General features: G+C 50.7%; 1 protein-coding gene across 9 annotated transcripts in view; it reads right to left on the bottom strand.

Moving 5' to 3' along the window:
• The window catches only part of Rgs3 (regulator of G-protein signaling 3), a 143,185-nt gene that overhangs the window by 67,916 nt on the left and 50,657 nt on the right, over positions 1–24,612 (bottom strand). For 7 of the 9 annotated variants that reach the window (XM_017320307.1, XM_006538057.3, NM_019492.3 and 4 more), the window contains 9 exons: positions 19,743–19,803; positions 18,540–18,630; positions 17,974–18,029; positions 11,178–11,259; positions 9,902–10,007; positions 9,011–9,362; positions 8,573–8,612; positions 3,784–3,980; positions 575–658 (listed from right to left, as the gene is read on the bottom strand). In XM_017320307.1, coding sequence (XP_017175796.1) covers positions 575–658; positions 3,784–3,980; positions 8,573–8,612; positions 9,011–9,362; positions 9,902–10,007; positions 11,178–11,259; positions 17,974–18,029; positions 18,540–18,630; positions 19,743–19,803 — 1,069 coding nt within the window. Of the gene's footprint in view, positions 1–574; positions 659–3,783; positions 3,981–8,572; positions 8,613–9,010; positions 9,363–9,901; positions 10,008–11,177; positions 11,260–15,316; positions 15,433–17,973; positions 18,030–18,539; positions 18,631–19,742; positions 19,804–24,612 lie in introns of those variants that run through there. The other 2 variants (NM_134257.3, NM_001081650.2) reach the window with 1 other exon arrangement.

The following is a 24,612-nucleotide window of genomic DNA, read 5'->3' as shown; positions in this document are numbered from 1 at the left end:
AAGCTCTCTGACCTTTCCACTGTGTGGGTGAGGGATGTCCTCCCAGCTAGAGATAAGCTGGTTCCCAGGAAGAATGACCTATCCCTTGACCCCTGTGGACAAGGCTAGAGCTGGGGGAGGGTAATGGAGGGTGGCCATAGACTGAGCTCTCAGAAGGGGGTCTGGGCTTGGGTTCTTTATAGAAAGACTCCAACATTCCTCTAAGGATTCTCTTTGGCTAGACTTTAATCTTCAGGGTTGCTTATCTCAGCTGGGATAAACTGTTATCTTTTCTCCTCCTGGGATAAACAATGAGATGTCTTTTTAGAGACTAGAGGTATGCTTTGACCATACTAATGATCAACCTTGAGAGAGAGAGAGAGAGAGAGAGAGAGAGAGAGAGAGAGAGAGAGAGAGAGAGAGAGAGAGAGAGAGAGATTGTAACTAGCCGGTAAACAAGAGCTGGGTGACCTCTCCATAAGGCTTTTGGAAGAGTTTCAGGTCTCCACCCTGAGGCTGTCTAGTGCTCCAAAGGAAGAGAGAAAGTGAGGGAAGGAAACACAGCTGGTTTCCAGCAGGGCTGTGCAGGTCTTACCTGGGAAGTCTTGTTCCTCCCCTCATACAGCAGCAGCTCCTCCGACAGCAGGAGAGTCCGGGCAGGGTTACAGAGATCTAGGGGCTGAAAAACTAGTCACGCTGAGTGGGATGCAAAGGGCAGCTTGCCAAAGCCAGAGCAGAGGAGAAGACAAGACTGCCTGCCCTCCTCCTCCCTACCCCTGACCCCACGCACCCTCACGCCCCCGCCCGCCCGCCCGCAATGGAAAGAGAAAGACTCTGCTCTAGCTCGGCCCAGCCAGGCCTGATCAAAAGAGCTGCTCTCTCTACAGGAAGTTCAGCCACAGGCTCAGGGCCTTGCAGTTCTCCCCTGATGTCCGCCCCCACCCTGGGGCTCCAGCACTCAGCTCGCCTCCATTCTGTGTGTGCCTCAGAGGGAGGTCTCTGCTGTCAGGCCCACGAGGCATCTTGAGGGCCCTATGCCAAGAGATATGGCCACTCAAGTCTCTTCAAGGCCAGGCGGATCCCCGCCCTGCTCAGGTCCCAGGCTGAGCCAACTGACTCCTTCATCTCAGCAACTGATTCCTACTCAGACTTCTAGTCCCACCACCCTGTCCTGTCCGATTCAAAGAACGTGCCCAAACTCTGCCTGACCCTCCTCAAAGGGACACCTGTCCTTGGGAGTGTACATTTATCACACATCCCCCCCCCCCACCACCAAGTCCCTGACCTTAAGCAAGGGATGTAGAAAGATGACAAGATAGGCATCAACTGTGTACTACAGCTCGGATGAAACTTCAAACATAGGCTATGCATAAACAGATGGGGAAATCTGACAGAAAGCAGAGGGAGGTCAGTCATCAAGCAAGGTGGGGAGGTCTCTGGTGGGAAGGGAGCGCGCCGTAATATGGAAGAGGTGGGACAGCGTCTGTGTGGACAGCATCGATGTGGACAGCATCTATGTGGACAGCTACCGGCTATTCGGTAGGTATTCACTCTGATTCTCTGTTTGGCATATGTAAGTCTTAAGCCATTCTTATCTTAAGTCTTTCTCCCCCACCCCACCCTGCTCCCCACTCTTTCTTTTTTGGCAGGGTTTCTCTGTGTAGTCTCAGCTTCCCAGCTGTCCTGGTACTCATTCTGTAGAGCAGCTGGCCTCTGCCTCCTAAGGCATGCACCAACCACTTTCTGGCTTGAGTGTTTCACAGTTTAAATTTTTTCAGTTTTTAAAATTTTAAAAACCAATTAAAACTGGGAATGGTGGTGACACATACCTTTAACCCCAACACTCAGAAGGCAGAGACAGACTGATCTTTGTGAATTCGAGGCCAGACTGGTCTACAGAGAGGTTGAGGAAAGCCAGGGTTATATAGATACCCTTTCTCCAAAATACTAAAAATCAAAACAAAACAACAAACCCTCAAAACATAATTTACAAATTTAAAAACTGTACTACTCTTATAGGTGTGTATGTGCAAAAATACATAATATGTGGAGCAGGCATGTACACATACACATATATACACGTGGGAGTAGGCATGTATGCATGCGTGTGCGCGCACATACACACACACACACACACACACACACACACACAGAGACGTATATGTGGAACAGGCATGTGGATGCAATGGGTGTGAAAGTAGGAGGACAACTTGCAGAAGTCATTTCTGTCCTTCTGCCATACAGGCCCCAGGGATCAAATTCAGGTTGTCAGGTTCAGCGGCATGCACCTTTCCCTACTGGGGTGGCTCACCAGACTTAATTTGTAATAAAAATTAAAAGACAAAACCAAAAATAACCAGGCAGGTAGCACGCACCTATGACCCTAGTCCTTGGGTCACTGAGGACGGAGGATCGAGTTGGGCCATCCTGAGCTACATAGTGAAAGGCTGTCTACAAAGCCAAGGACTGTGGGCATAGCTCAGTGCTTGTCTGGGGACAGCACGAGCAAAGCCTTGGGTATGGTCCCCAGCACTGCAAGAAAAGGGAAAGTGTGTGTGGGGAGGGGGTGGAGAACAACATGGTGGGGAAATAAGAGCTTCTTACATTTAAAAAAATGTGTGAACGACCTAAAGGGCCATAAAGTGATATCCAAGGGGCAGAATAAATAAAGATCTGAGAGGAAAGAAATACAGAACATGTTTACTACCTATTCACCATGTGAATAGGCTGTCTAAGCTGTTAGTCCCTTAGTATTTTGGCCACAGCAGCAATAAACACAGACATTCGAGGATCTTTGTCTAGGATATAAAGTCCTTTGCTCAGTAGTAGCATGACTGGGTCGTATGGTAACTATCTACTTATTTTTTAAAAAAAAACAAGCTCATCTTGAAAATGAGGTATATACATTCAATGGTCTTATATCCAGCCATAAAAATTTAATTATAGCATTTGCATAAAATGGGCAGATCTAAAACATATAGTATATGCTTTCTCATATACAGAATCTAGCTTTCGATACTTTTATTTTATGTGTGTGTATGTATGTCTGTGTGTGTGTGTGTGTGTGTGTGTGTGTGTGTGTGTGTGTGTAGGTATGAGCCATAGAGCCAGAAAAAGAACCACAAGAGGAGAGGAGCGTTGTTGAGGAAAGAGGGGTATAGAACACAGAAGACACAAGGGTGGAAAAGACGTTATGACAGCAGAGACGTACCAGGGGCAGGGGTGTGGGAGAAGAGGGGGAAGACGGCAAATCATGGTTGGAAATGCTCTACCGGAACCCAAGACTCTGGATGCTTATTAACTCATTGGCAGGAAGAGGGGAAGGAGGAAGGGGAGACATGAAGAAGTGGGAGATTACGGGGGGGGGGGAGGGGGAGGGGGTGAAGTGTGTGACTCCCGTGACTTTCTGCTCTGTGCTCCTGCACCACTACTGCTATCCTGATGCATTTGCCTGAGCAGAGGGACCAGCCACACAGTCTCTCTCCCTCAGTCAGTTTCACACATAAGTGCCTCTGGGTGAGGCAGCCGACATCACTGCCAGACTCTGTAGTGCACCTGTCCCGGCCCCAGAGGATGAGGGAGCTGGGAAGGGAGGGCAAGGACCCTCTCATGGCTCCACACTTTTCCACATAGCCTTCTGGAAACGTCTGCTTCCCTTATAACCTCCAGACTAGGAAACTATTTTTCTGTCCCCAGAGAGGGCCCTGAATCCTGGATGAGTTTACACCCTTGTTCCTGGAACCAAGGTCCCTTACTGTTCTCACTTCCTCCTGAGGGGACCCCTGGGGTGTGCCACAGGCTCACCTGCACAAAGACAGGGAACACCAGGACTTTAGGGGCCAGGGTGACATAGGTGCCGTAACTGGAATGCGGGATGTGCGGTCTCAGGGCTGAGCAGTCTTGGTAGTTACTGTGGCCCTTCATGGTCTGCACTGTCTTCATGAGCCGAGACTTCTTGCCCAGGCCGGTGTACGATTTCCCTTTAGTAGTAGTCCCCGGTTCTGTGGAACAGAGGTTGGGGACAATGAGGTACTTTCATCGTCTCTTGAGGGATCCAGCCCCGCCCCGTAAGAACAAGGAACAATGTCCATTTAGTGAATCCCACTCCAACCAGGCTCAGCCTCGGCCTTGAGGATTCCTGAGTGGGAAGAAAAAGAGCAACTCCAGGGCCAGGATAGAGCCATCAGCCCACAACTGTGACAGGGAGTGTTGCCCTGCCACCCCACCCCTCCCAGTGACCCAGACACCAAAACAAAGCTATCCACTTATCAGCCTTGGGCGTTTGAAAATCAAGAAATTGTCTAGGCATGTTGGCACACGCCAAGAATCTCAGAATTCAGAAACCCGAAATCGAAGAACTTGAAGCCTGAGCAGCCCGGGCTGCACAACAAGATCCCATCTCAAAACAACAGCAGCAACAAAATCACAATGCAACAGAAACTCCCGTCTAAACACTCAGGGCTGACCTCACAGCATCTGCCGTCCCACATGGAACGTGAATTGGAGCAGAGGTAGCTTTGCAAGAGACAGGACAGGGCACACACGCTCATCCTGTTACCACCCCACCTCGGAACGCCTGCTCATCACCAGCCAGGCACAAAAGTCTGTTCCCTGCGATAATGGAGACAACATGCTTTGCCCGTGTGCTCCAGGGTCCACACTTCCACTAGCCAAGGTTAGCAGGAGCTACCTGGCCACCACCATCAATTTGTATAGACTAACACACGGCACTTGCTGTGTGTGTTCTGAATGAAAAGGTAGGAGCGAGCCTGAGCGATGAGGTTCACACACTCCTGATCTCCTTCCTAGGGTTCCCGCTGCCAGGGGAAACCAGCCAGACTCTCCCTGACTAAGGAGCCCAGCCTGTGTCTCAGAGCCCAGGCGTCCTCTAGCTTTCTGCAGACAGTGAGCAGGTGACCTGAACCAACTCCGTCTTGGGGAAGCTCCCCACCAACGCAAAGGCCACTGAGAAGAGGAAACAGCCCAGAAGGTTTTCACACTTGCTCCCTCTCCCTCCCCCTCCATGCTCCTTCTCACTGAGAGGTGAGAAAAACAAATCAACTCTCCCCCACCCCCACAAGTGACCAGATCGCAGCCTGGCCACAGCACTCAAACCACTTCCTGACTCTTCAAGGGTGGCTGAGACAATACAAAGAACAGGGACCCAGATGGGGACAGGAGGCACAGATGCAGGAGAAGTGTCCCATAGCTTTCTTTCTGGCCTGGCCCTGGGGGTTGACAGGTTGGTTGTCTGTGCAGTAGCCTGTTCTTCCACTGGTAAAAATACAACCTATGTTTCAAGACCTACCCTAGACTTGAGTTGGACAAGACACCTTGAATGTGAGCCATGTCCTCCTCACTCAAAAGCTGACTGTGCAGCCCGGAATGCTGAGCAACTGTGCACGGAGCAGGCTCCTTCCCTATTTGAGACAGTTCTCTCTGTCCAGCTGAGTCAGTGCGGAACTAACAAAAAGGCCCCATGAGAAACGGGGGTTGGAGGCCAGGCTGGTGTGTGATTGCAGGATGGATTGATTACCTCCAACACGAAGCCAGCCATTGGCGGTAGCATGGCAGAGAAGGCCTGGAAGCACGCCGTAAGTTAGGTCACAGAACAGTCTGGAAACAGACAGGCTAGCCGGACAAAGCACAGCCTGGATCAGGGAAGGTAAAACCATGCAGGGCTGACAAGCAGGGGCTGAGGTCATCCAGACCAAAATGAGGGAAGGATGCAATCCACAGTGGAAAAATCCAGGTGTGGGGGCTCTAAGTCTCAGACTTACAAGAGATTTCTTCCCTAGGCCCGGCTGCCCAGCACTGTCAAAGAATCTTCACCCTAGATCTCAAGAGTCACAAAGCAGCCACCTGACCCGTCTCTCTGCTTCCAGAGAGGAGAGAACTGCTTAGCCCCATTTTCCAGCAAACAGAGGTATAGCGTTCTTGTATGAATGGACCAAGGTCATTCAGCTAGTAGAGGACACAAGCCAGGACCTGCCCAATCTAGGTGGTAGCCACTCCCTAAAGGAGCACTGACAAGCCACTCTGAGGATATGGGGCAAGGGGTGTGGTTCTCCGGAGCTGAATTTTCTTTTTCCAAGTTATTCTTTTTTTTTTTTTTTTTTTTTTTTTTTTAGAACAATCCAGATTGCAGGCCGGCTGCTGAGCCCCACGAAGGCAAACTTCCACCTGTCACCTCTTGTGAGGATGTCTGGCCTAAACCTGTATCAGCTCCATTTCTTCTAGCGCCTGTTTCACTGACCAAACATAGTAATTATATGGCTTTGCTCTGAGCTTCTGAGGCGAGCCCTGGCAGCCCTCTGGCTCTGGCTCTGGCGGTGGTAAACTTTCAAAGAACAGCGGCCTTGGGGCATACGCCAACTACAGCCGGACAGGCACTCTAGGCTCTGGAAAGGCCTCAGACCCTGTTCAACGCAAGATGGCTAAGCTGTCCCTGTTCCTGATATTCAAAGCAGGGTGGCTGAGCTCTCCATCCTGAAAGGCCACCATCCTTGCAGGCCAGAGGAATCAGAGGCCATCACCCTGGTGACTGCCCTAACCTCTGGGTAACCCCAGGTGTGTGAGGGGAAACCACATGCCCGGAATTCTTCACTCCTTCCTCTGAACTCACGACTTGGGGCTGCAAAGAATTAATCCATGAGAAAGATATCCTCTGATACTAAGAGGATCACTGTGCTGAAATATGAGTGAAGTCGAGATCGTGACACAGGGTGGCTCAGTTGGTAAAGTGCTTGCTGCACTAGCCATGTGGCCCTGAGTCTACTCCCCAACACCCAGGGAAAAAGCTAGGCATGGTGGCATGTGCTTGTGACCCCAACACTGCAGAGGCCGAGACCTGTGGATCCCTAGGGCTCACTGGCTGGCCAGGGTAGCTGAATCAGCAAGTCTCAGGCCCCAGTGAGACTCAGTAAAATAGGGTGGATGGCTCCTGGGTTTGACCTTTTGCCTCCATGTGCATACACACTCACACACATACAAACATGTGCATGTGTGTGGATACACACCATGTTAGATCTGGACAGAGGGAACTCAGAACACTCCCACTGTTATTAACACCGCCATCTCTTCCTGACTTGTTCTTTCCTCCGAGGCTTGGGTGACCATGCCCTTCTTGGCACTGTATTTTCAGAGAGGAGTCAAAACACAGACATGGCTTGGGACCAACCATACAGGCAACTCTGGAGCTTCGTGGGAAAGGATTGAAGAGCTCCCAGACCGAATGCATATGCCCAAGTAGGTGACACATCTTCCAGGGTCCCTTCCTCAGTGGCTTGGCTTCAAAACTATACCAACAACCAGAGTCCTTCTCCTCAGCCGTTCTGCCCAAGTTCCACCAAGTTTCTGTTGCCTCACAGGCCCTGGGTCTGAGGTTGAGCCTACAGAAATATGCTGAGCTCGGCCCGGCCCCCTAATAAAATCACCATTTAGCAGTGACATATTTACTTTGCCCTAATGTGCCCACTAAAAGCTTTTAGACACTTACTGTTGAATCACTATCAGACTCCTCCCTGGGAGGAACACAGCTTCATTTCCGGCAGGCTGGGCCCAAGTGCTCACAGGCCCCAGCAGGGAGAGGAAGGAGGTGCCTTCCATCAGAAATTCTGAGCCTGATAGGAGCCCTCTCTTCCCTAAGGCCCAAGTGCCCACTTTAAGAATCATCATCGTATCACTAATGGAGGGGGGAAGAGCACAGAAATAAATCTGAGATGAGATGGGAAGGGCCACTCTCAAGGAAGAAGGCCAAGGGTGTTGTCTACAGGCACAGAAAGGTTCAGTCACACTCCAGGTAGGCCTCACAGGCCACATGGCAAGGCTGGCTTCAACCTTCTAGACCAGCTGGACTTTGGGGTCAGAGCTCTGTGGCAGGTGTGTGAGGGCCTAAGGGTCTGTCCCACCAACTCTTGCACAGAGTCTCATATCCCAGGGTTCCTGGAGGAGTGATTGCTTTCTGCCAGCTCCCACTTCTGGCCCCAGAATGTGCAGGCCAAAGGAGAAGAATGGTTTAATCAGCAGGGACAGCTACAAAAAGCTTAGAGGCAGCTCTCCTGCACCATCTTTCTGCATGCAGGCAACAGCATACAACCGTATTCCCCTAGAACCCTCCAGATGAGCTCCCGAGCACTGATCAGGAACAACTGATCCTGTTTTGAAAGGAGGAGGCAGTGATCTGCTCGAGTCCCACAGTGAAGATTTGGACCCAAGACCCCAAAGCCCAACGTTCCAGGAGTGCTCTCCCTGCGGCTTCAAGCATTGGTGTCCACGGGCCCCTAACAGATACGGTTGCTCAGCAACACTGGCTAACAGCCAAGATAAATGCCAAGCACCTGTCTCTTAGGTGGTTCTTGCAGATTCCCCTCTCCACCAACTTAATTCTGACTTTAAGGAAATTTAAGGAAAAAAACACTCATGGGGGGAGGCGATACCAGGAGGATCAGGGGGTGGGATCTGTTTCGAGATGCTGGGTAACCCCAGCTCCATCAGAAGGGCCTCTAAACTCAGAACGGGAAGTTGGGCCAGACCTCAGCTGACCTCAACTATCTCTCCAGGCTGAGAGGGCTTAGCATCTCGGACAGCTCACCTTCAGGGATTGTATCCTCCTGGTACACAGGCCGCAGCAACTGCAAAGACAAGAAACCTAGCTCAGTCCCAAGAATGGAACAGAGCAGCCCAGCAGGGGGCTGCACACAGGTCTGACGACAGGAAGTATAATGTTTCAGGGTATGAGAGAAGCATAGCAGTTCTCTTAAGGGGAAGGGGTGGAAGAGAAGCTCTTCATGCTCCATGAAGTGGTGGCACCCCGAGAGACCACAGCTTCCTTCATGGCCGCTTGTTCCAAAGTGTGCTCCATGGACTTTGAGAATGATAGGACCCTAACAGCCATACCACAGATGTCTCACAATCCAATCTTCCCGTTTTTTTTGGTTTTGTTTTTTGTTTTTTGTTTTTTGTTTTTTGTTTTTTGACATCCTAACCTACCACAGGAACCCAATACCCTTCCACACTCAGCTGTCCATACCTGGCTTCCAGGATTCAGTGGGGCCAGGATGATGTAGTTGGGGTCAGTAGGGGTGGTGGTCCGGGACAGTGCAGGCAGGGTGTGCTGGCCACTGCGCTTGCCCACCTCAGTGTAGCGCTCCCAGCCACCAAGCAGTAGACCATCAGAGCTGTCACACACCAGGTGGCAGCTGTGGCGCTGCTCAGGACGAACTGGGGCCCCATGAGTACAGTTCTTCTCCCTCTTGTTAGGGGGTGACAGGAGGTCATGTGTGGACTTGCAGGAGGCCCGCCGCAAGACTCCGCCATCTGGCCCCGGCTTGATCTGGGGGACCACACGCCACACGAGCAGGATGATCTCGCTAGGACAGCTCCTAGAAATTCCACAGAGGAGTTCAGACTTGGGGAGATCAGAACCAGTCAGGGTAGGAAGCTCGCAGGGCAGAGAGCAAGCAGAAAGAGGCCAGGCAGGAGCAAGCGAAATGTGATCTCCATGAAGCGGATCCAAAACGGACCGTTGGGGTGCTAGCCCACAAAGTCAGATATTTTACCGAATACACGTTAACTTGTGATATTAAAACATCTGCACTGTCTGCAGTCCCTTAAACAAAGGGTTTAGCCATTCAGTAGCAGGGACAATTGGCTAAAGTGGAACTGGCCCCTTGGAACCACAGCAGGGACCACGGGGTAGGTTCAGAGCATCTTTCCTGCTGTTTGCTGTGGGATCAAAATTCATCTGGGCCTGAACCTTCCATTTCCAGGCCAAGAAATGGATTCCCTGAGGAGCGATGTAAATTGCTCACAGCTGGGCCGAGAGCAGACTGAGAGGAGGAGAGCAAGGCAGTGAGCCCAGGGCTGGGTGGGGAAGATTTGCCATCAGCTGAGGTTTCCGCCGCCCACTGCCCCCTGTCACCGGATCTCATGTGCCAGCTCCACACATTTCCAGTGCTCCACGGGTCTCTCATTCAGTTGTAGCACTGTGTCCAGCTGCTGCAGTCCCGCCCTCTCTGCCGGGCCCCCTGCAAAGACAAAGAAAAGCCACTCAGAGACCACTGAGGCCTAAGACTTCCTCAGAGAACCTGGAATCCTTTGCTTCTCTGGTGACACTGAGCAAGAGTTGTCCTTTTCCTCTTTATTGTTCCACACAGAGGTGCTGAACTGGGCGTTGATCAAAGGCCTTCGCCTCTCCACGTGCTCACACCCCCACCCTCTCCAAGGGTCCCTTAGAAGAGTAAGAAACTGATATCTTTTTTGGCAGTGGAGGTGTGTGTGTGTGTATGTGTGTGTGCGCGTGTGCTGTGGGTGGAAGTTGGGAAGAGGGAGGGGAAATGCATATAGATGTGTACACGCATATAGAAGCCAGGCACTCATCTCTCTCTCTCTCTCTCTCTCTCTCTCTCTCTCTCTCTCTCTCTCTTTCTCTCTCCCTCTCTCCCTCTCTCTCTCAGGGTTTCTCACTGGCCTGGGACTCTCATCAAGTAGGCTACTCTGCCTAATGAATGAGTCTCAACTATTCCCCTTTCTCCGACCCCACCCGCAGGAGGATATAATTAAAACATGAGCCACAGTGGTTGGCTTCTTTTTTTCTTTTTCCTTTTTGCACAGTTTCTGGAGACCAAATGAATCCCCCTCTTACTGTATTAGTGCTTTACTGTGTCACATTCCCAGCCTCTGCCTATTATGTTCTTGCTTTTTGTTTATGTATGTGTGTGTGTGTGTGTGTGTGAGAGAGAGAGAGAGAGAGAGAGAGAGACTCACAGTGTAGGCCAGGCTAGCTTTGAATATCCAGCAATCCTCTTGCCTCTACCTCCTAGGTTCAAGGGTTATAAGTACGAGCCACCACAGCCAGCTCGGGATGTCCACTTCTAAGTGTTAAGTGGGCTTGCGGATGGGATGCAAGCTCATACATCTCCCCTGCAGCCATCGGAATTCGATTTTAGCTCCTCTTCAGAAACGAGCAGAATCAAAATACAGAATCTATTTTCATTTTGATAAAACAACCCTCCCCCCCCCAAAAAAGGCTCTATTTTCATAAACCTCAGATTCATCTGTAGGTCATTTAAAAATATTATTCTTTTTCCTTTGAAAACCCAGAGTCTGATCCAGTGTGAGGCCCTGTCCAGCTCCAAACAGCAAAGTCCAGCTGCCTGGCAGGAGGGTGAGGCTGCCATCCTAGGCCATTCACTTACCAGAATCCACAGCCTGGACTCGGACCGGAGAGTCACAGCAGATGGTGAAGCCAAAGCCGTCTTTGCCCCTCCGGATGGTGATCTAGGACATAACCTTGTCCAGTTACTCCAGAGTTTCAAAACTGGGAAGCCTCTAAGCTCCACCCAGAGCCACCTTCCTCTCCACAGGGAGTCAGAGCTGAGAAGGAGTCAGCCAGCCTCCTCTACCTATCTCTGACCCACCATCTTAACCCTGACTTATGCAAAGTCAAGCAGAGAGCAGAATGGATGAGATCAAGGAAAAGGGAAACCCGTTTTCCTCTTGGTCCTAACAGCCCCAACCCTTTACCCAAGAGCCGTCTGGAATTCTACCTCCTCTCCCCACTGAAGACCAGCTTCCTTTCCCACGGAGGTCTTGGGATCTAAGCCCATGGTTTGCCTTGGGCTAAGGACACACACTTTATTTTATTTAGAAATCAAGCCAAGCGGGTGGCCGCCCTCCCTGAGGGCCAGGCAGGAAGATGTAGCATGTTCTCTCTTAGCCCATGGCCAAGTGTCAGCTGAAGAGTGATGGGGTTCACAGGCACGGGCAGAGCCGCAGCCTCCTGGATAAACCTGTACTAGCCACGGGCTTCATTCTGCCTACAAAGGAGTATGGGTGTGGGAGGCCACAGTCTGTTTTCAGAGGTCCGATCAAAGGACCCCCTCCACGCCCGCCCATCTTTGAAAATGATTTAGTGCAGTGGTTCTCAATCTTCCTAATGCTATTAATGCTACTACCCTTTAATACAAGTCTCGGGTTGTGACTCCAACCATAAAATTATTTTTGTTGCTGCTTCGTAACTGCAATTTTGTACTGTCAGGAACTGTAATGTAAATATTTGATATGCAGGATATCTGAGATCTGACCCCTGAGAAAGGGTTAGGGTCGAGACCCACAGGTCAAGAACCGCTGGCTCAGCAGTTAGGTGCATAGACACTGACTCTTGCTAATACTAGCTCTTGGGTTCTATTCCCAGTCTCCAAGTCAGCTCACATTTGCCTATAACTCCAGCTTCGGGGGGAATCCAACACCTCTGACCTACACATGGCCAGGCACACATATAAGCATAGTTTAAAATAAAATTAAAAAAAATTTTTTTAAGACAAAATCTTCCAAAAAACAAAAAGAGCGATTCTGTGTGCAGCATGGCCCACTGGCTCATTCAGATTACTTAGGTCAGAAAAATGGCTTCAAGGGGGAGTCCCAAGATACCCCTAGGGCAGGGAAAGACCAGGGTGAGTCCCAATGAGGCACAAAGAGAAGGTGTCCTGGACAGAGACGGGGAGAGGAGGAAGGCATCTCCGAAAGCCTAGCACAGGTCAGGCAGGGCACAGCCGCATGCAGAGCCTTGAGCTGTCTCTCAGGGCTGGGCACTGTATTCACCTGCTGGTAACCCAAGGCCAGGCATGAGGAAGGGGAGCAGGCGGGAGCCCAGGGTGACCAAAGGTCCCCAGGCTCTGCTTCCCACCAGTCCTGGGCCTGGATTCAAAGCAAGTTTGTAAAACAGGAAATCTGACAGACAAGCGGGGGAGGGGGAGGGAGGCAGGAAAATACCCTATTCCCATAAGAATTCTGGGAAAACACATAGCTAAGACAGGAAGAGAAGGAAAAAAATATGGAAAGAAAGCAAAACAAAGCCGGGAGTGAACGTGGAGAGCTGGAGGGATCTCGAGTTGCCAATCCAGCAGAGGCCCAGAGAAGACAGCAGGAGCCACTCTGTGGGGCTCACAGGGAACTTGGGACCTACCTTCCACACCACACAGGACTACTTCTAGCCCTGCCCCAATCTTATGTCACAGGGCGCTGAGGATGGCCCCTCCTGTCTGGAGGGTAAGCCCCAGATCCTTGGTCTGAAGATAAATGTGGCGCTCTGGCACTCTGGTCCGGCCAGGGCCAGGAGGCTCTTCACCGCCTCCTGAGTGCCACCTCGGAGAACAATCCTACCCCATTGGCTAGCAAAGGAGTGACGGGAAAGGGGCTAGAAAGGAATGAGAGCATTGCCCAGGTCTGTGGGAGGAGCAGGCTGCAATGGAGGCCTCTGAGCACACAGAGTAGTGTCCAAAGAGTCAGTCCTCCAAGACAAGAGTCTGTCCTAGACCCCAAAGAATACGGCTTCAGCAAGCCCATTTTACAGAGAAGGTAAGCAAGGCCCAAAGTGAGGGCATACTCCCCCCAGCGATCCTCTCTGACCTTGGGCTCAAGAAAGGGGACAGCCCTCTCCTGACTCTGGAACCTCAGCAGGTCCTGTCAGGTGCCCTTCCCAGGGTGGCTCTTTCTCTTGCCTGTCAGGGGCAAGCACTGCCGCCCCTCCCGAGTCTCAGCTATGCCAGCACCTGAAGAGTATCTGACGTTCTGTCACACGTGGGCTCCTGTCCCTAACTGCCAGCATTTATTACCTACTCCCTGGAGGTGAGCAGCAGACACAAGACTTTATAGGGGTCACCTTTTCCTCCCACGGGCTTGACCATATGTCACCACTCCTGTTTTAGGGACAAGCGACTGTAAGCTGCTCAATAGATCAGTTAAAGGGGACCACAGTGGGCTAGAGCTCTGGTCCCACAGAAGGTCTAGTATGTTCAATGCTGCCCCGGCGTCGATGTGGGAGCCATCTTACCCTGAGTCCAGCCCATGCGTGTACCAGGTCCCACTCTGGTCACCAGCACATTCCTGTGCCCTGGCCCCTGGTCCCAAGAACACCTGGGATTTCATTACCTCCTATCCGGCGCTCACCCTGTCTTATGTTTATAAACATCTAAATGTTCTTGCCACAGGGACTAACTTCAGGAAAGTAGGGAGCATAGATTGAGGTCAACGGTGCAGGAAAATGTTAGAAAGAACATCTGGGTCCCCAGTGATGGAGGCAGGTGCCGGGGGGGGGGTGGGGGTGGGGGGGAAATGGGCCTCTGCCTGTGACCTATACACTATAGAGTTAAGCTCCAGATTCTAAAGAGGGTCTTCTCTGTATTTTTTACAGTCAGGGCAATTCGTGTGGTCCCTCCATCTTGGACACTACACAAATCTGGATATATTTTACCTTCATCCCTACTCCTGATCCCCATTCCTATGTATAAGAAATAAAAGTGGGCTGGTGAGATGACTCAGCAGGTAAGAGCACTGAGTGCTCTTCAGAAGGTCCTGAGTTCAAATCCCAGCAACCACATGGTGGCTCACAATCACCCGTAATGAGATCTGACACCCCCTTCTGATGAGTCTGAAGTCAGCTACAGTGCACTTATGTATAATAATAAAAAATGAAGCTTTGGGCTGGAGCAAACGGGGCTGACCGTAGCAAGTGGGGTTGGCTGGAGCAAGCAGAGATCCTAAAAAATTCAATTTCCAATAACCACATGAAGGCTCACAACCATCTGTACAGCTACAGTGTACTCACATACATACATAAATAAATAAATCTTAAAAAGAAAGAAAGAAAGAAAGAAAGAAAGAAAGAAAGAAAGAAAGAAAGAAAGAAAGAAAGAAAAGCTAGTTCTAGAAGAGTCTTTGGGGTGAACGTGACCATCACTCCTGACTCTTCCCTGCCTCCCAGCCCAGGAGCTAAGAGACAGATGCAGTGAAGTTGGCCTCCAGAGCCACAGCAATCCCGGAGTCACTTCAAGGCAATGGTGGCAGCCGGGAGGAAAAGATACACATACGCTTACAACACACCTCACCTAGATGCACACACCAGTACACACAAGGGACATCATGGGTACCGCTGCCCACCAGAAACAGGAAAGTCAGCAAAACTGCAGCTTTCGGGAGTCCCTTAGCCCCCCAGCCCAAACCCAGCACCACTAATCTCAGACCTGACATGGCGCTTTTTTTATTCCAATCACCTCCTCCTAGATAATAAAAGCAAAAGCAAAAACCAAGCAGCAACAGCTAACTCATCTCATCAAGGATCCCAGGCAGTGGATAGGAAAACACTCAGAACTGGCCTCAGCTGCCTATAACCCGGGGCAGTAGGTAGCAGGCTGGGCCATGGGACCAACCCCTGTCTCTAATGTGCCTGCAGGGAACAGGGGGAGGCATAGATGGGCTTGTGGAGAGAGAGATTCTATATGGATGAGCCCCATCCCTGATTCCCACTATCACAGTACCCAGGGGATCAAGCACCCACCTGCCGGTAGCGGCGTTCTGAACACACTTTGCAGAGCCCATTGAAGCGGTTCATGGCTGCGGATCCTGCCTCGGCTGCCTCCCCATGAAAACCCAGCTCTCCCCCCCCAGTAGCGGGAGCCCACACTGCACCCTGTCAGCCTGGCATGACCGCCCTGGGAAGCCCGCCTCTCAGAAGAATGGCAGGAAATCACCTCTCACCTCCCCGGGCCCTGTCTGTGCTGTGTGCCTCTGCAGATAAGCCCGAAGGCTTCCTGAAACCTCAGAATGACAAGGAAGAGGGAGAGTTTTATATTAAAATTCCTGTCAACTAGTTAGTATTCCTCGGGCCTGGCTGGCGGGGAGAGGGCGCCTTTGTTCTGGCTGCATTCTCTGCCCTGGGACGCTCTGTGAGAGCAGTGTTCTCACAAACAGCCCTGACTGCCTGCTGGAGGGAAACTCAAGCAGAAAACACACCCTGTTCTGTAACAGCACACCTCCTTGTGAGTCCCAGGGTCCAAAATCCAGTAGACCAGCCCAATGGGGACAATCCAGGATGCTGTGAACACTATACCCATAAACAACCCATCTTAAGTCAGGGCATTCGAAACATCTGGAGGCTGATGGACACTCAGGAGCTACTTAAGAGTCAGCTTCTGAATTCACAATAGACAGGCTATGCGAAGGAAATGATGGCACGCAGACCAAATGGTCAAATGTGCAAATGGGCTCCCAGCCACGGGGCACCTGACTCCACATCGTAACAACAAAGAAGGGGAGGCCTAGAGAGGTTACAGTCAAATGCCAGGTTAGGACCCAGGCCTGCAGTCAGTACCTTGACATCCCAGGATCAGTTCTCGTGGGTAGCACAGCATGAACCCAAGCCCCTCTGCCCTCCTAGGAGACCCCCAGAAAAGCCCACCTGCTCACTCATGTAGTTAGAACAGAGGCTGTGCCTTGGTTTGATTGCTGAGTGACCCTGGGCAGGTGACCTACACCTCAAGGTCTTTCAAATGGAGGATTTGAATAAGTGACCTCTCACTTCCCCACACCTCTGCCAGTCACTGTCTCTGCTGAGCACTGTGGACATCATCAGGTGCACAAACCCCCAAATCCAACTCAGAACAGTGTCCTCGGGGACATGGGACAGTAGACAGGAATCTAACACAAAGCAGGTCTTTCATGGGCCACCTAGAGACCTGCAACGCAGGTATCCAAGTCATTCCCACATATTCCTAGGGTGGGCCCATAGTTACTCTCTCCACACAGAGAGTGGGGAGATCTTTGGAGCTATCCCTGGAGCTAGAGGAAGCCTCTAGACTCCTAGTGAAGCCATAAAAAACACATCTGGCAGATTATCCAAGCACTATAAGAGAGGCTGGATGTTTGCACAGGACACGCTGACGTTACCTAACACGAACTAGAAGCTGTGGCTCTGTTCCTCAGCTCTGCTTGCTCCAGCCAGGTGCTCAGAAGCTGCAGGCGGCAGGCAGCTACTGTGATGGCCAGTGATATGTTGAACTGTATGTTCCACAAGGGAGTGAGCCAAGGCTCTGTCCAGAACCCAGCAGCAGGCTGGGGTCGGCACAGGTGTAAACCACCCCATAGTGTCCAAGGGATTGGATGAACGGGTGCACAATAGCACCCAAGGGGTTAACTGCAATACAAGAGGTCAAGGAGCACTGACATCTCAGGTCTCCTTGGTGAGGACACACTCCAGAGACCGTGTGGCATGGTGCCCAGAAGAGATAAAGAGGCTCTGCCAATCTCTTGCTGGCTGAGTGGCCACAGTGACATAACACCTAAGATCTATATGTCCTCTTATCTGTAAGGTGGGGTGGTGACAGCCACCTCACAGGAGGTGATGAGAGTTAGATCACAATCTCACCCCAGGGGCTGATTGATCGTAGAGAGTTTGATTTTCCTTCTCCTACTAAAGAAAACCGTGAGTCACCATGACAGGTTCTCCAAAGAGATGGAGTTAACTTTGGACAATTCACCCAAATCCCTGTATGACGTTCCTCTCCAGATTCACAGCTGGTAGGAAGCCAGAAACCCGTCACTTTCTGATTCAGAGTTACGGCTGCTTCTTAGCCCCAGCAGGCTTAACCTGTGAAGGTGCCATGGTTCTCAGAGACAGAGAAGTTCTGGGGACCTGAGGGAAGGGAGGATTCTATTTCTAGAGGCAAAAAAGAAGAAAGGGGGGAGGGAGAGAGAAAGAAAAGAAAAGAAAAGAAGAGAAGAGAAGAGAAGAGAAGAGAAGAGAAGAGAAGAGAAGAGAAGAGAAGAGAAGAGAAAAAAGAAAAAGAGAAAAGGAAAGGAAAGGAAAGTGAAGGGAAGAGGAGAGGGGAGGGGAAGGGAAGGGAAGGGAAGGAGAGAAAAGGAGAGAAAAGAAAAGAAAACTCAGAAAGATCCAGTCACCTACATTTCCTGGCTCTCTCCCATCCCTGCAAAGGTCACGAATGACCAAGACCTATGTACAGGGCAATTTCCAATGCCACACCTTAGGAAAGTTAAGAACTCTCTTTCACAAGGCATGACTTGCTGTGTTCCAAATCCCAAGCTGCCCTCTTTCACGGTCACTTCCAGAACCAAGAGGCTGACAAAGAGGAGAACCACCAGAGACCCTGGAGCCATGCTCAGGTTCTACCAGCCCCAGCCAGGAGTGTGCCCACCTACCTGGAGTTTCTCCCCGTTCTCAGGGTCCCCCTCTCCTGGCATTCTCAACAGCATGTCTAGAAGATAATAGAGCTGAGTCAGAAAGCTCCTACTGGCATGAGGGCCCAAGCACAAACCGACCATGGGTGAGACTGTCGGGACAATTCCTGCCTTCCAGGATAGGAGGATGCCAAGGCTCAGAGCAAACAGAGGCTTGAGAGCCAGGGCTGTGAGGGAAAGAACAGTACCGAAGGAACATGTAATCCAAGCCCGGAGTCTCAGGGCCATGGCAGGCCCTAGAAACATGCGTGCCTATGGTGGTGGGGTTCTAATGGTCAGCAAGGTGCCACGGGGATGGGGGGCTTCTGAGACATAGAGTCTGGGAAGGAGAATTTTGGGAAGTCCTGAAGCTTCTGTGAGTGGAGCAGGGGACTGATCTGTGTGAAGCGAGGTGGCACAAACTCAAAGTCTATCATATGGTCAGGAGTAGCCTGCAATCTTATAGGCACTGGCAAGAAATGCCAGAGAGGCAGAGGTTAATGCCTCACTCAGTCAGGGTCAGGGAGCTTCGAAGGGCTTGTACACACCTCTCAGGGGCTGGAGCCGCCGCCTAGCCACCTTGAGGTGCTTGGTCCGACCCAGGTCCTCCCCTAGCAGATAGTACCAGCCACTGATCTCCTGTCGTGAGAGAAGGAAAGATATGATCAGTCCAGAGAAGCAGAAGGCACAGGTCAAGCTACCACTAACCCTTCAAAAACAGACAAACAAACAAACACCTGCAGCTGGCCATTATTCCCCCAAAGCAGATGGTTCAGCCTCCGTGCCCCAAGGTTGCCATTTACACCTTCAGGAAGCCTTCCCTGATTTTCTGGACGGAAGTGATCCTCCCTTAGCCTCTTATGCCTGGACAGTTACGGGCTTTGCCTCCTGCCTCCCTCCTGCCTCCTGCCTCCTGCCTCCTGCCTCCTGCCTCCTGCCTCCTGCCTCCTGCCTCCTGCCTCCTGCCTCCTGCCTCCTGCCTCCTGCCTCCTGCCTGCAGCCAGACTCTTTGACCTACCTAATATTGAGCCTGGTAAACAGTAGGTGCTCATTAAATATCTGTTTACAGAACAAAAGGGAAAGAGTGAAGAACAGTGGAGAGGCCACAAAAGCAGATACTCAAGACCCCTGTGCAGTCTCCATGAGCAGCACCTTTCTGAGGAGACCAAAGCCACAGCTATGGCCGGGAGATCAAGAGAACCCGCACAGGAGCCATCTCTTGACATCATTCCAGGACACAAAGCTGCGTGGTAGGGTCTCAAAATGGGCCACAAGGACATTTTCAAGATGTGCAAAAGCCATGTACCCCTCCCGACTCCTAAGCTTTTAGTTTGGGGCTGCAGAGCCAAGTAAGGCCAGCTAAGTGACAGTGATGCAAAGAAGAGAATCCTGAGCCTGTGTCCTCAGCCAGCCTAAGAGGACTGCAATCAGTGTCAGTGCTTTCTAGCCCCATCCAAGCGTCTCCTGAGCCCAGAAGACAGATCAAGAGGACCCTTTATGGCATCCTGGCATCTGCCAGACTCAGCACTTCCTAGGGAGCCTAGGGGCTGCCAAACTCCCCTCTGTAAGGGAACCCAAACCCTCAGCCAGGCCAGTGACAACAGCAGCCTGTAATTTAGACTACCAACATCTACCTCAGTGGGACACAACATCACAGAGAGCAGCTCAAGCCAAGCATTTCCAGGGTCAACGTGACTATACCAGCCAGGGCCTTGGTGGGCTATTGCTTCAGGAGCTTCCCAGCAACTCACCTTGTCCGGAGTCAAGAGAGACCTCACCCCAAAGCTCATGCAGCCAATAAGCGTATGCTGCCTGGAAGGAGAGCAGAGAGTGAGTCTCCCACGGTCTGTTCAAGGAAGTCAAAGGTTCCACAGTCTACGCGTGGCTTCCTAAGAGCACCTCCGCCTGCTTCAGTTCCTTCCTTCTTCCCACTTTGTGAGGTGGGCAGAGAAGTTCTACTCAGTCTCTAGAGGAAAGCACCAAGCTTGCTCGGTCCCCTTCCCAAGGTCACAGAATACTTAGTATTGACTTCGGTCCCCTTCCCAAGGTCACAGAATACTTAGTATTTATTAGTCAGGTCCGAGAAAACCTGAGCAGATGCTGCACTCTCTGATGCCATGGGAGCTCAGGCTACCTTGAGGAGGTTAGCTGTCCTAGTGCTGGCTAGGTGGAGAGGGTTGTCCCCATCAGAGATTCTTAGCCACCACCTCAGCTGGGGACATGCAGTAAGCAGAAAGTTATGGGGCCTCCACTCACACAGCCTTGCCTCACAGCCAAGCAGGACCTTAGCAGTTCTCAGATGGCTGGAGTCCGAGTTCCAAACATACCTGACATACAAAAGTCACAATGACCATCTGACCGGACTGTCAACAGGGCAGGCAGGCACAAACCAAGGTCAGGCCTCATACATTGCCAGACTCTGGTGAGGGGTAGAGTTCGAACTGGGGCCTCTTGGGTAGCAGGAATTCAAAGTGCCTAGAGAATGTCCAACCATCACGAACTGATTGGCAGCTTTTAATAGCGATGCCATCGATGAATGCCAATGAAATGCCAACACTTGTTGGCGTATGCCAACCTGAAATTTCATGGAAAACAGAGCCACAAAAGAGAAACAATGGCTGTGTCTGGTAGGTGGGATTGTTAGCGATTTTTGCTTTCAAATCATCATAGGGGAACAGCCACTGCTTTTGCAATGGTATTTTTAAGGACCTCTGTTGTACCACACTCTACTTGAGCTTGATACTTGAGCCTTTTGTGAGTTTTGATTCTGCTTTGTTTTTCTTCCCTTCCTTTCTTTCTCTAGCTCTCAACTCAGATTTCTTTGTAGACTGGTTTAATTACTATCTAGAAACAGCATACGTATTTAGACTGGAGCATAGCCCTGGCAGCCTAGTTCTCACTATCTGAGAGACCCACGGAGAGCATCTGGCCTGCCCCGATTGGCAGGGGGAGTTGGTAAAACTCCCTGCAGATGTACCTCCCAGGAAGCCAGTCTTCAGGGGTCAGGCCCAGGAGGCAGTTCTCAGCAGCCTCAAAGGGCTGCCTACAAAACCTGCCTTGAGACTTTGAGCTGCAGAGTTCGTGCCTAGATCCAAACGCAGTTAGTTCAAGGTAGCGTCTGGGCATGGGAGCACAGGGAAAGCTCTCCAGGGATTCTACACGTACCCACCCATGGTCAAGGCGAGGTCGAGAAGCTTCCATAAATACATATTGTTTGGATTCTCCGGAAAGGGTGGCAGCTTGCCACCTGATAGTTGTAAGCACAACAAAACTAGCTTCTCCCAGGCACCCAAGCCAAGTGAGGGGCAGGGGCATGGAGCACTGCCACCTGCCTGTCAATCCATGTTCTGAACCATAGCCACGGCTATCTCACTCCATGGCATCATTGGCTGCTTCTCTAGCAGTGACTCGTGGCTACCTCCTTCTCCTTGTCCCCGTCATACAAGGCCCCATTAATGATTTGCTCAAGGAGGGTAATGCAGTCACCCTAACTAAGTACCCCTTCACCTTCCTACCCTGCCGTTCTGAACACTCTTCCCTCTTGGAAGCAGGCTAGACTGCCACGGCAGCAGACATCCAGATAGCTGCCATTCAGGGATAGCCTTTAGAGACTCTACCAATGTGCTCCTAGCAAGTTTGTTTTTCTCGTCAGCACATTTGGGAGAGTCCTGGCTGCCAGTGAGGTAAAGTACGCTCTGCACTCAATGCTGGCTGCCGCTGTAGACTTCCCTGTCTCCAGGCTTGGGCTTTCGTCGTAATAAACATTGCCTCCCCCTGCTCTGCTGTAAGTGGAATTTTTATTCCCTGGTGCTTAGAGAATGCTAAATGGTTAATAGCCTCCCTTGAGCTTTGCAGCCCTGCTAAGGGGCCTCCAGTGATTTCATGATCGTTCAGGCAGAGTAAACTGTCACAATTAACGTCCACAAGCAGGGACCTCTCTCGGAGTGTTCTTCAATTAGCTACTTCTAAAGGCTGCTTTGAAAACCCTTTGGAGGAAGAACTGCTTATATAAGTAGCCTGAGCATACGGCAAGGCACCGACCAGCCGGCTTACCAACTTGGGCCCTCACAGGAGAGGATGGCAATTTCCCTCCGTGAAGAGGCTCTGGAACCATGCCTCGGTCCCTGCCTACTGCCAAGGCTCCAGCTCCAGGCTTCTGCACTCGGCAAAGGCTTGACAAATGGGGGAATCCATCACGCCCATGGTTGGCAGGCGCTGGGCATGGAGCCCCAGTGTTAAGGAAACATGACAAATAGGCAGGAATTTAAATAGCAGTTCAAGACAGCAATACAGGGCCTGGCACTAGACAGAGAGAGATTGACAGATGAACAGCGAGGGCAACAAGCTATGGAGGCACAAGAGGTAGTTGGGGCATGGGAGCTCACAGGACGCCTCCTGAGCAGAGCCAGAAAGAGGAGGAGGTGCATCTCAGAGAGCCAATACGAGGCTCAGAGGCAACTTTATGGAGTGCGCAGCAGAACTGCTCAGCTTGCCGCAAGACGAGACTTATTACATCCTGGGGGAAAGCACATTAATCTACTCATTCAAGAGCCTTAAACGATTTTGTTTCATAGGGTTTTATGATTTTTATTTCTAGTTTGATGCCTTAAACTGAGGACATATGTTTTCTATTCACTTTTTTTCTTTGTGTTACGTGCATGACCCATCCATCACTGGTCATAAGCTTTCTGATATCAGGTCACTCTATCCTTGACAAAGATCCTGTCCATAGAAGGGTTAAAGGAGAGGCTGCCCCAGAGTATTGAGGGTGCTATCTGACACAGGACAAAAAAGACCTTGCATATATGCAGCCACAGGTTATCAAATAAGATTGTATTCTTTAATTACATATGTATATATTGTATGTATATATGTGTGTGTGTGTGTGTGTGTGCTTTTCTTAAATTTATTCATTTCCTTCCATAATGGTCTTTCACATTGATGAGTCAAATGTCTGTCTTTCAGGGGAACAGTTACATCTCTCTCCAAAGTTGTTCTCTGGGTACAAGTTCAGAAAGTGCTATAAACAATATTAGAAGCTCCAGTTCAGCTTCCGCTTATCATCCAAGAGGACTTCCAAATGGCTTAGCTCCATGTTCAAAGCACTGAGGAATTAGACAGATTACTATCATTCTGAGTGTGATTGTGTCTTCATGGTTCTGTGTCTTTAGGAGTTGTCATATAGACAGACAGACAGATAGACAGACAGACCGAGAGATACTGATAACATAGGAAAGTGATACACTGGAGGAGGGAGAAATGGGTGGGGCCCAGAGGAAGAAAACTACATAGTGATAAAGGATGGATTGGCGCTATGCATCTCTGGGGGTTCATACCTGCCTTCTATCTTTTTTTTTTTTTTAAGATTTATTTATTTATTATATGTAAGTACACTGTAGCTGTCTTCAGACACTCCAGAAGAGGGAGTCAGATCTCGTTACAGATGGTTGTGAGCCACCATGTGGTTGCTGGGATTTGAACTTCGGACCTTCGGAAGAGCAGTCGGGTGCTCTTACCCACTGAGCCATCTCACCAGCCCCCTGCCTTCTATCTTTACTTATCTTTGAAAAGGTCTATACTTTTGTTTGTTTGTTTGTTTGTTTGTTTGTAACTGCTTAATATTCACAGAAGTCTGAAATTGAAATAGAAAGCCCTGGAGATGGCTGGATTTTACAGATAAGGAAACTGAGGCATGGAGCTGGGGAAGGGCAGGTCCACAGTCATACAGCCAGTGAAAGTGGCTCTCCTTAGCTCCTGCCGAGATGCTGACACCCGCAGCTGAGCTCTGCAGCTCCCCTTCCAGGATTCTATGTGCCCATGTTGGGTGGTGTGGGCACAGATGATAACTTCAGGCCCCCTCACCCCCACTCTCCACCATGTTCTGTCAGGACAAGGCCTCTCACTGAAGCTGGAATTAGGCAGGCAGCTGGGAAGCCCCATCATCAGTCTCTAAACCCCACAGTGCTAGGGGTTATAGGCTTGTGTGCTGCAATGGCTGGCTTTTTCCCTGTGTGCTGGGGATTCAAACTCGGATCTGCAGCCACCACGGGGAGGACCTCTCCTCTCCTTCTTGGTGCCTGCAGGTCTCAGAACGTGCCCACTGCACATTCGACTAGGTGGCCTATAAAGCTCCACTACGTGTATTGAGGAAACATCTCAAGGTTGGAGGAGCAAGTCACTGACTGGGAAGAGGAAGGTTTTGGAGTCATTTGTCATGTACAAGAAGTAGGCCAGTGCACTGGGATGTGACCACAAGCACATCCAACTGCCTGGATTTGCAGCTAACTTTTTTTTTCCTTTCCCTACATTCCAGCTGTGTTACTTTGGATGAGTTACATAACCATTCTGTGCCTGTTTCCTCGGCCATAAAAGAGCTGAGTGGGGATTAAATTAGATAAGGCATGCCATGGGCTTAATGTCCACATAGAATAGATGCTTGTTAAGTGCCAGCTGTTATATAACCTCAAGCATTATGACGTTTGAAGGGAAGGAATCATAATTCTCACCCCTCATGACCCGCATTAAATGAGATAATGTATAGAAAATGCTTGACTCGGGGGAAAAAAACAGGTCAGTTAATGTTTGTCTCCCGTAACGGCCTTTCCCGTCGAGAAGTCAAAC

The sequence above is a fragment of the Mus musculus genome, chromosome 4 (assembly GCF_000001635.26).
Source record: "Mus musculus strain C57BL/6J chromosome 4, GRCm38.p6 C57BL/6J".
Lineage (NCBI taxonomy): Eukaryota > Metazoa > Chordata > Mammalia > Rodentia > Muridae > Mus > Mus musculus.
This window is presented reverse-complemented; position numbering and strand designations above follow the sequence as displayed.